The 11,738-nt window shown below is 39.8% G+C and overlaps 1 protein-coding gene across 1 annotated transcript in view; it reads right to left on the minus strand.

Moving 5' to 3' along the window:
- Positions 1-11,442, minus strand: part of LOC136864537 (protein MEMO1) — a 160,147-nt gene extending 148,705 nt beyond the window's left edge. The window contains exons 1-2 of the mRNA XM_067141647.2: positions 11,253-11,442; positions 11,021-11,102 (exon numbers count right to left, since the gene is read on the minus strand). Coding sequence (XP_066997748.2) covers positions 11,021-11,102; positions 11,253-11,301 — 131 coding nt within the window. The 5' untranslated portion in view covers positions 11,302-11,442. The remainder of the gene's footprint in view (positions 1-11,020; positions 11,103-11,252) is intronic.
- Between the last annotated feature and the right edge of the window lie 296 nt (positions 11,443-11,738).

Raw genomic sequence — 11,738 nt, forward strand, 5'->3', positions numbered from 1 at the left:
TTTCTAGAAAATAGAACTCAGAGAATTAGAGTAGGCAGAGCTTTATCTTTCAATTTTTGTATCTTGCTGTAAATGATGTTGTTGTCATAGGCAAATTTTAATACTTCTTTAGTATTAGTCACCTCCTCTATCTGGACATTATCCTTGTAACCAACAATCTTTACCTACTGCTGACAGAATACTTCTGCCTTTTGAAGATCCTCACATACACACTCCCCTTGTTCATTAATGATCCCTGGAATATCCTCCTTGGAACCTGTTTCTACCTTAAAGTACCTATACATACTCATCTATTTTTCACTAAAATTTGTATGACCGCAATTATGCCTGCCATCATGTTATCCTTGATGATGATGATGATGATGCTTATTGTTTAAAGGAGCCTAACATCTAGGTCATCGGCCTCTAATGGTATGAAATGAGACGAAATGGAATGACAAATTAAAAGTCCAAAATCCTCCACTGACCAGATTTCAAAATGTGAGGACGAAGAATGAAGGGATGGATACGAATTTAAAACAATCAGTGGATGCGACCCACAATGCCTCACATTCACAGAGACTGACGTAAAACAATAATATTACTGGCCAAGGGACAGAATCGATGATGCCTGTAGTCTAAAGGATTCAAAAATCCAAGTCATCGGCCCCTCATAATGGTACCTATCGCCAGGAAAGTAGAACCGTGGTATTTGTCAAGTTGCGGTATTAATCAAAACTAGCGTAGACTTGCGATATTCCACATGTTATGGTACTACTCACAGGTAATGAAATTCACACATGTAATACAGACCTATGATGTTTCACACATTGCAGCGTCATTTACAGGCAATGCAAACCTATGGTGTTCATCACATACGTGTACTAACCACAGGGACACGCACTATCCCGTGGTGTTCAACATATAGTGGATACTAATCATAGGCAAGCCAGATCCATTGTGTGGCTCACCATGGTGTCTCTCCTAAAGTGGTACTAATCACAGGTACTGTAAAAGTTGGCAATGCACTCTGTTGCAACTAATCACAAACCTATTGTGTACCTAACATAGTGGTACTACGAGCAAGTATAAGCGACCCATGGTGTTCTCCGTGTGGTGGTACTAATCACAAGTAGTTTCATGGTTCCAATACAATCATCCCTTGGTCGTCCCTTTTAGTCGCCTCTTACAACAGGTAGTCTACAGTTCAGAAAGCGCACTTGGACAAATGTTAAAATTCGAAGATGGAAGGAATCCGAACTGAAGTTACTTGACCGTCTGATCTGGGGATTTGTAGACGAGACTATGAATGTATGTGGTAGATACGTAGCATGTTGGTTGGGAAGTTGAGCGGAGATGAACCGGGTTATTCTGTATCTTATCTCTTGCAACGAGTTGGAAAGGGTATATCATTCTACAATCACTCACTCTGTCAATAATTCGATATGCCAGCTCTGGCCTTTTGATGGGCATGACGCTGCTGCAGCATTGAAGGCATTTTATTCTAATTTGATTCAATCAACGTGTGCAGCTCATGGCCTTAACAGGGTTACAGAAGAATTAAGGGCACAATTCCCAAATGTGAACTAATATCCACTACGAAGAAAGTGTTTGTGAAAGCACCTCTCCGGACAAAGGCTTACAGGAATTGCCTACTGGACATTCCTCTTCCTTCAGAGTCAATCCTTACACGCTTGAAGCTGTGTTATCCTATTGACTTCATTTCGATGCAGTGAAGTGTGTGATTAAAGCATTTGATGTCAGTGATGTCAGCCCTTTTCTGGAGGTAAAAGTGGCTTTCAACAATGAAACGGTTCAAAGGGAACTAGCACTTACCAAGACACACTTCCAAATCATACCAGAATCAATCACAAAGCTAGAAACATGTGGGTTGCGTCATTTTGATTCGTTGGAGGCATTTGATAGGGTAGATCATGAGAGACTACTGGTAAAAGAGTGCAAATTGACTAGACAGAAGAGTGACTGAATGAATGGCTATATTTCTAGAAAACAGACTTCAGAGAATTACAGTAGTGGAAGCATTATCCGAACCTGTAATCATTAAGAGAATTACTCAAGGTAGTATTATTGGACCTTTATGTTCTCTAACATATGAGTACAGAACTAGAATCAGAGATAAGGCTTTTTGCGGATGATGTTATACTATATAGAGTAATAAATAAGTTACAATATTGTGGGAGACTGCTGGCAATGTTGCGGGTTGAACAGCAGACAATGGTATGATAAACGGGGTGAAAAGTCAGATTGTGAATTTCATAATGAAGACAAGTCTTCTCTGTTTTATTTACTCTGTTGATGGAATGAAAGTCCCTTATTGGAATCACTGTTAGTACCTAAGTGGTAATGATGATGGTGACGTTTGTTGTTTACAGGGGCCTAACAGCTAGGTCAACGGCTCCTAAGGTACGAGGTGCGACAAAATGAAACTATAGTCCTAATTAAAAATCAAAATGTATCCACTGACTAGAATCTAAACCGAATGGTGATGGAAAAAGGACCGTGAATCCAAAGCAATTAGTGGATCCAATTCACAATGCCTTATTTTCTGAGATGATTCTTGTTGTCAAAAGGGGTCCAAAATCCAGGTCACTGGCCCCTCATAATAGTACTAATCACTGGTAAAGCAGAACTATGGTGTTCCTCCTATAATGGTACTAATCACAGGTAACTTAGACTCAAGTGTTCCTCGCAGGGTGGTACTAATCACATGCAATATGGACCCATGGTATGTCACACACAATGGCACCACTCGCAGGTAACTCAGGCCCATGGTGTTCCTCACATAAGGGTACTACTCACAAGAAATGCAGACCCATGGTATAATCACAGGAAACTCAAATCCATGGTGTTCCTGACATTGTGGTACTAATCACGGGCAACGTCCAATCCCGTGGTGTTCCTCACATAGCAGTACTAATCACAGGCAACGTAGACCCATGTTGTTCCTCAAATAGAGGTACGACTAATAGGTAACGCAGACCTATTCTGTGCACAAGGGAAACAACACATTCCAGCAAACGTATGGGACGTTCTGAACAAGGAACAAGCGCCCGCTCCCCCGCCTCAGTGGGATGCACATGATGGTACTAATCACAGGCAATGCTCAGACCCATGATGTTCCTAACACAATGGTACTACCCCTAGGTAACGTAGACCCATGGTGTTCCTCATGTGATGGTACTAATCACAAATAGTGTCATGGTTGTAATTCCACCATTCCTCGGTTGCCCCTTTTAGTCACCTGTTATGAAAGGCAGGTGATACCGTGGGTGTATTCTTCATTGGCATCCCCCATCCACAGAGGGTCTAGGTGTTAATATAAGGATAGATCATCATTGGCATAAACACAAACAGGATCGTAAATGAATATTATAGATTTCTTCACATGGTTATGAGGATATTTAGAGATTGTGGTAAGGATGTAAAGGGGAGGGCATTTAAGTCTCTGGTAAGATTCCAAATGATAAACAGGGTTCCAAAGGTTCCAATGTACGGGATGCTCACCAAGATTACTTGATACCAATGTAGTTGGTCCGTTATTGGACATTATAAATTTTTCAGCTGGAAAATTTACTCATTCGGGATAAATATTTCACGTTCCCTATGGGAATCAACATCTATGTCAAGATTACTTGATTCAAGAATTGGAAAAAATCCAAAGATAAGTAACTATTTGTTCTAGGCGATTTCTGAAAAGAGAGTAGCGTTATGAAAATGTTGCAAAGTTTCGGCTAGAAAGACTTCGGAGAAAGGAGACGAGTTGCTCGATTAAGCAGTATGTTTGGAGCTGTCAGTGGAGAGATGGCATGGAATGGACATTAGTAGACGAATAAGTTTGAGTGATACCAATATAATGGTCCATTATTGGACATTATAAATTTTCCAGCTAACTCATTCTCATTCTAACATAAGTTTGAGTGGTCGAAATCGACTTCCAACCTATAAGGCTGTGTTACATAGGCCCTACATGTAGTACGTGTTGAAGAGATGTTAAGTACACAACAAAAATGGCCAACCAGACAAGTCTGAGTGGTATTTTTAAAAGTAGGAAAGATCACAACATGAAGATAAAGTTGCATTTCAAGAGGACAAACTAGGGCAAATATTCATTTAAAGCAAGAGGAGTTAGGGATGGGAATAATTTACCAATGGAGATGTTTGATAAATTTCCAAATTCTCTTAAATTACCAAGAAGAGACTAGGTAAACAACAGACAGGTAATCTGATACCTAGGTGTCTGCCCTAAATGCAGATCAGTAGTGACAGACTGATTGGAATAATTAACTATGTTGTAAAATGTAGTTCAGTACGCGAGTTGGCCATGTGGTTAGGAGCGCGCAGCTGCAAGCTAGCATCTGGGAGATAGTGAGTTTGAATCCCACTGTCGGCAGCCCTGAAGATGGTTTTCCGTGGTTTCCCCTTTTCACACCAGGCAAATGCTGGGGCTGTATCTTAAGGCCACGGTCGTTTCCTTCCCATTTCTAGGCCTTCCCCAGAAATAGTTGAACACCTGGAGCATAGTTGGGGGAGAAAATTACGTTACCTATTATATCTGAAGGTAAAACCAACAGACTATTACTCTTCATAAAACAGCACTTTAAAGATGGGAAAGATGTAAAGACAAAAATTAGCAGATCGGAATATACAGTCCCTAACAAAAGTTCAAGACCACTCTGTAACTACAGCAGCGATGACTGATTTATGAAGGAAAACATTTTTGATATACTGACAAATAAATCAGATTACTATATTTGCTGTAGTGCAGACGATTGCCATTTTTCTGATACTGTCTTCAAATTCTCCCCTTACGAAAGGATAGTGAATAACTGTGTTTCCTTTTACACAATCTGGCAATTAGTCAGTCTTCATGGGTGGTATTGCCTTGGGGTGGTCACTACATGGTTTATTACACATTTCACTATCTTCTATAAATTTCTTAACTGTGTTAGTCACATGTCTTACTCACCCTCAACTCCCCTGTAAATAATTTTGCGAGATTTGTTGCACTCGCCATATGAATAATTTGCCACTTTAAATGCCTAGAAAGAATTTTTCCTGACCTTTTTCCTCTTTTCCATTATCTTACAGTTCGGCCTTTTTTTTTTATTTTTTTTTTGACACTGCATCAATACAGATAGGTCATATGGTGACGATGGGAATAGAAAGGGCTAGGAGTGGAAACGAAGCAGCCGTGGCCTCAAGGTACAGCCCCAGTATATGCCTGGTGTGAAAATGGGAAACCACGGGAAACCTCCTTCAGGGCTGCCGACAGTGGGGTTTTAACTCACTATCTCCCGAATGCAAGCTCACAGCTGCATGACCCTAACCACACGGCCAACTCGCTCTGTATTGTTACTTCCACCTATTCCTATTTGAGAGAAGATTTTTCATACCAACTTCTCATGTTTTATATGGTCTAAAATACTTCATAAAAAGTAAAAACAAAAACACTGATACAGGGCTTGTAATATGGAGCTCACTGGTTACACAATGACATCAAAGGGAAGAACATACATACATACATACATACATACATACATACATACATACATACATTATCATTATAGACTGTTACGCCTTTCAGCGTTCAGTCTGCAAGCCTCTGAGAATTTACTAAACGTCGCCACAATCCTCGATTTGCAACTAGTGTTGTGGCCTCATTTAGTTCTATACCTCTTATCTTTAAATCGTTAGAAACAGAGTCTAACCATCGTCGTCTTGGTCTCCCTCTACTTCTCTTACCCTCCATAGCAGAGTCCATTATTCTCCTAGGTAACCTATCCTCCTCCATTCGCCTCACATGACCCCACCACCGAAGCCGGTTTATGCGTACAGCTTCATCCATCGAGTTCATTCCTAAATTAGCCTTTATCTCCTCATTCCGAGTATCCTCCTGCTATTGTTCCCACCTGTTTGTACCAGCAATCATTCTTGCTACTTTCATGTCTGTTACTTCTAACTTATGAATAAGATATCCTGAGTCCACCAAGCTTTCGCTCCCCTAAAGCAAAGTTGGTCCGAAAACAGACCGATGTAAAGATAGTTTCGTCTGGGAATTGACTTCCTTCTTACAGAATACTGCTGGTCACAATTGCGAGCTCACTGCATTAGCTTTACTACACCTTGAATCAATCTCACTTACTATATTACCATCCTGGGAGAACACACAACCTAAATAATTGAAATTATAGACCTGTTCTAGCTTTGTATCACCAATCTGACATTCAATTCTATTGAATTTCTTACCTACTGACATCAATTTAGTCTTCGAGAGGCTAATTTTCATACCATACTCATTGCACCTATTTTCAAGTTCCAAGTTCCAAGATATTAGACTGCAGGTTTTCGGCACAGTCTGCCATTAAAACCAAGTCGTCAGCATAGGCCAAACTGCTTACTACATTTCCACCTAACTCAATCCCTCCCTGCCATTTTATACCTTTCAGCAGATGATCCATGTAAACTACGAACAGCAAAGGTGAAAGATTACAGCCTTGTCTAACCCCTGTAAGTCCCCTGAACCAAGAACTCATTCTACCATCAATTCTCACTGAAGCCCAATTGTCAACATAAATGCCTTTGATTGATTTTAATAATCTACCTTTAATTCCATAGTCCCTCAGTATAGTGAACAGCTTTTCCCTCGGTACCCTGTCATATGCTTTCTCTAGATCTACAAAACATAAACACAACTGCCTATTCCTCTCGTAGCATTTTTCAATTGCCTGGCGCATACTGAAAATCTGATCCTGACAGCCTCTCCGTGGTCTGAAACCACACTGGTTTTCATCCAACTTTCTCTCAACGATTGATCGCACCCTCCCTTCCAAGATGCCAGTGAATACTTTGCCTGGTATACTAATCAATGAGATACCTCGATAGTTGTTGCAATCCTTCCTGTTCCCTTGCTTATAGATAGGTGCGATTACTGCTTTTGTCCAATCTGAAGGTACCTTACCAACATTCCATGCTAATATTACTACTCTATGAAGCCATTTCATCCCTGCCTTCCCACTATACTTCACCATTTCAGGTCTAATTTCATTTATTCCTGCTGCCTTATGACAATGGAGTTTATTTACCATCCTTTCCACTTCCTCAAGCATAATTTCACCAACATCATTTTCCTCCTCCCCATGAGCTTGGCTGTTTGCAACACCACCAGGATGATTTCCTTTTACATTGAGAAGATGTTCAAAATATTGCCTCCACCTCTCCAGTGATTCCCTGGGATCTATTATGAGTTCACCTGAATTACTCAAAACACTGTTCATTTCCTTTTTCCCTCCCTTCCTAAGATTCTTTATTACTGTCCAGAAAGGTTTCCCTGCTGCCTGACCTAACCTTTCCAGGTTATTACCAAAATCTTCCCATGACTTCTTTTTGGATTCAACAACTATTTGTTTCGCTCTGTTTCTTTTATCTACGTACAAATCCCTGTCTGCCTCGGCCCTTGTTTGGAGCCATTTCTGATAAGGCTTCTTTTTACGTTTACAGGCTGCTCTCACTTCATCATTCCACCAAGATGTTCGCCTTTTCCCATCTTTACACACAGTTGTTCCTAGACATTCACTTGCTGTTTCTACTACAGCATCCCTGTATGCCACCCATTCACTTTCTATATCCTGAACCTGCTTACTGTCTACTATTCGAAACTTCTCACTAATCATATCCAGGTACTTCTGTCTAATTTCCTCATCCTGGAGATTTTCTACTCTTATTCGTTTGCAGAAAGATTTCACTTTCTCTACCCTAGGCCTAGAGATATTTAGTTCACTACAGATCAGATAGTGGTCTGTATCATCGAAAAATCCACGAAAAACTCGTACATTTGTAACCGATTTCCTGAATTCAAAGTCTTAACACTCCAGTGGTCACGCGGATCACAATAGTGATCCAGCCGTTTAGTTTTTTTCGCTCCTGTTTTGTGGTATGTTTGTTGACCTTGGACATCTGTGTACCTTCCTCATGCCCCATCCCCTCTCTAATAATGCAGTAATCTGCTAACCTTGACTGATGGTTATTGCGTTATGAAACAATTTATTCTTGTGGATCACAACAGTGATCCGTGCGACCACTAACATGACTTATTTTGACTTTGTTTGTTTTCTTACTACAGTGTCTAATCTCAGATCATGTGCATATATCTACTCCGTTTTATGAGTTAATATTAATTATTGGTATTTAAGTACAAAATGGATGACTAAGAGAATATAAATCGATGGCTGAATGAACCAGACAGTGAGGTACCTCAAAAATAATATGGAGGGTGTGAGACAAATCAAAATGTAAGGTAATTTTTCAGGTATTTTTTATAAATGCATGCATAATTATATTATACTGTACAGAAAATAAAGTTCTTTTCACAGTGCATAACCATATTCATTGAATAAATGGTACAGAATAGCCGTATATCACAAAGAAAACTGGATCCCAATTGTGATCCGCGCGACCACTGACGTGACTTTTCTTCGCGCGACCACTGGAGTGTTAAGATATAGTCTATTATGGATCTGGTACCCCTAGCCTCACATGTGTAGCGGTGAATAGCCTTATGCTTGAAGAACGTATTCGTAACAACTAAACCCATGCTAGCACAGAAGTCCAGCAAACGGTTCCCATTTCCATTAGCTTCCATATCTTCCCTACATTTACCAATCACCCTTTCGTATCTTTCAGTTCTATTTCCAACTCTCGCATTGAAATCGCCCATTAGCACTATTCTATCCTTACTGTTGACCCTGACCACGATGTCACTCAATGCTTCATAAAACATGTCAACTTCATCCTCATCTACACCCTCACATGATGAATAAACGGACACAATTCTTGTTCTAATTCCTCCAACTGACAAATCTACCCACATCATTCACTCATTTACGTGCAATGGTATTCCTGATAAAGACCCCTACCCCAGACTCTGCCCTTCCCTTTCTAACACCCGTCAAGTACACTTTATAATCTCCTATCTCTTCCTCATTATCTCCCCTTACCTGAATATCACTTACTCCTAGCACATCCAGATGCATCCTCTTTGCTGACTCAGCCAGTTCTACTTTCTTTCTTCCATAAGCCCCATTAATATTGATAGCTCCCCATCAAATTCCGTTTCGTTCACCAAGTTGTTTCCAAGGAGTCCCTCGCCTGTTAAATGGGAGTGGGACTCCATTACTCCCATAGGTCCGAGGCTTGCATAAAATGTTCTGAGCTCGGTAAATTTATGAAGCAGGATGCTACCCTACTTGCACATAGTCCAAGTGAGGATCTCTCCTCTAACGGGTTATGGACCACCGGTGAATTGTATAGTCCTAGCCGCCTGAGCACAAGGAGGGCCATAACTCAGAATATGTCCGAGATGCCCACTCCCATTCCATAGTAACTGGTATCCTGACTCTCAGGACCACTTACTAGGCCACTCAGCCGTTGCCCATGGTTCACAAACTAGGACGTGACTACAGTAACCCACAAACATGAACCATAAAGGGAAGAAAATGTTATTTAAAAATATATACCTCGAAAACTAATAACCATGTCTCAATTCTGTTTAAGTGGCAATACCAGCAGTCTGAGTCACCAACAGAAGAGTCATGATCATGATACCAACGAAATTGTTAGAGTACAATTTCTTAATCTGAAATAGTACAGTGGTCTTCAACTTTTGTTTTCTTCATGGTCAGTAGATTTCAACCAGAGTTTAAGACAGATCAACATCAAGCAACAAAATTTGGAAGATGGTAACTTGCTAGAAACCACAAATTTTGGAGTGTCAACTTACTGCATATGAGGAGTGTGTGTTCAAAGGGTGCTATTTCCACCATTAAAAAGTTGTGGGAAAATGGAAGAAACATATAAAAGGCACACGGTATGTACCCATGATAAGGTATGGTACAACTTTTAAGGAATTACATCTTTTTGGTCTGGATTGCTCATGGTACGGTATTCAACTACTGTAATGCATATGGATGAAATACTGATTTTAAAAAAAAATGAAAATAGCATTAAAGAAAAATTCTTTAAACACATGCAAATAAATTGAACAGTAAAGTTGATACAAGAGCAGTTATAGGAAAGAGAGGATAATGGATGCACTAATCAGATCTATTCACAGAGAAGTAATCTGAATCAACGGTACTGAAAAGTTAAAATCCAAAAACCATAGTTAGTGGGACGTAGAGCCAATAATATTATTAACAGATTTACAAACCTTAGAGACAACTGTAATTTGAGACATACAGCCTATTGGAGACCAAGTAGGCCAGCCTTTCTTCTTGGCTACAGTGGACAACGTACACTGCAATCCAGCATAGGTAGGAAGTAAAAAAGGGTAAGTTATGAATTTTGGTCAAAAAGTGGTATTCACCAAATTCTTGACCTTCTGTACAGGACAAAAGGGTGAAATGGCCAGAGTTACCTCTTAAGGAGCTTCAAAATCAGAGTGAAATCTGCTAGAGGTATATTTTGTAATATTACTATGAAATGCCTGTAAGGTAAGAGGAAAATCCCTTGATCATACTAGTGTTGGAACTTTGATCCTTCCAGAAAAAGGACAGCATTTGAAACTTTAGGCTGCTATAGCTAAGAACACAGTGAAGCAATGGCATAACTGACAAGAGGTCTTAACGTACCATCTCTTTGGAGTACTAAGTATTATGGGTCTATTAAGTTAAGTGACTTATTAAACTATATTTTCGGGTAAATATGGATAAGTAATCACAATATTTTCACTCCTACCATTCACGATGTTGGTTACCACTGGCTTTAAAACTGGTAACCTATTACCTTTAAAATAAATCTGGAAAACGAAAAAGTAGACAACTTTGAGTGAAATATTATTTTCAAGAGATATTTCAGTACAGGCCTAATGTGTACGCTGCAAAAATAAGAGTAATTGCAGCCATGAACTCTCACTATTAGAATACAAGTTTCTATCGGGAGTGAAACAGTTTTCCGATAAGGATGGTACATTTAATGAGTGAATTTTACTTATAATTCCAGCTCCTAATAATTAGTAGGTACGTACGGAGCAATGATGGCTCGTGCTGGTCCATGACAGAGGTCTGCAGCACTCAGCCAATTATCAAGCTGTTTTCCAAGATGTTTGGCTGAAATGAAAAAAAGGAAATAGTTTACTTACATTGACCTTAACTTTAAATACTAATTTTAAATACCAGAACATTACTGAGGTCATTAACCCCAACCTAACCTTAAAATGGCAACATTAATCATATGACAATCAGCTGATTTGTATTCACCTTCATCGGAATACCAGCTCCCTGCGTGGGATGCACGTCTTGCAGCCATATCCCTTCTGGAAAACTTGTATTGAAAATGACAAACTAGGGTGAAATAGTAAATCAGTTAAATTAGGGTCATAAAAGCAACAAACTTGCTACAAAACTTGACAAAGAAAGAACACATATTCATAACCTCCTTCTAAGACACTGCCAGCTTGAGCACAGCCACAGTTAGTGAGGTTGTTTTTGAAAAAAGAAATGGGGAGATATGGCGGACCGGGATAGGAACTAAATGGCAGTGAACTTTTCCAGAATACCTGTGACCGGCGTATATGTGACTTTTATCTGTGATTCAGTCACAGGAAGCACAAGCTTTTATGATTGTCGTGACGGTCGCGGGTGACCACCGGCCAGGATCATTATCACAAGATCAGGTAGTATTTTTCGGAGGAATACACATAGGGACATTAATTATAATTGGGAAAAATAATATTCACCTTTATA

Source organism: Anabrus simplex, chromosome 2, assembly GCF_040414725.1.
Source record: "Anabrus simplex isolate iqAnaSimp1 chromosome 2, ASM4041472v1, whole genome shotgun sequence".
NCBI classification, from domain to species: domain Eukaryota; kingdom Metazoa; phylum Arthropoda; class Insecta; order Orthoptera; family Tettigoniidae; genus Anabrus; species Anabrus simplex.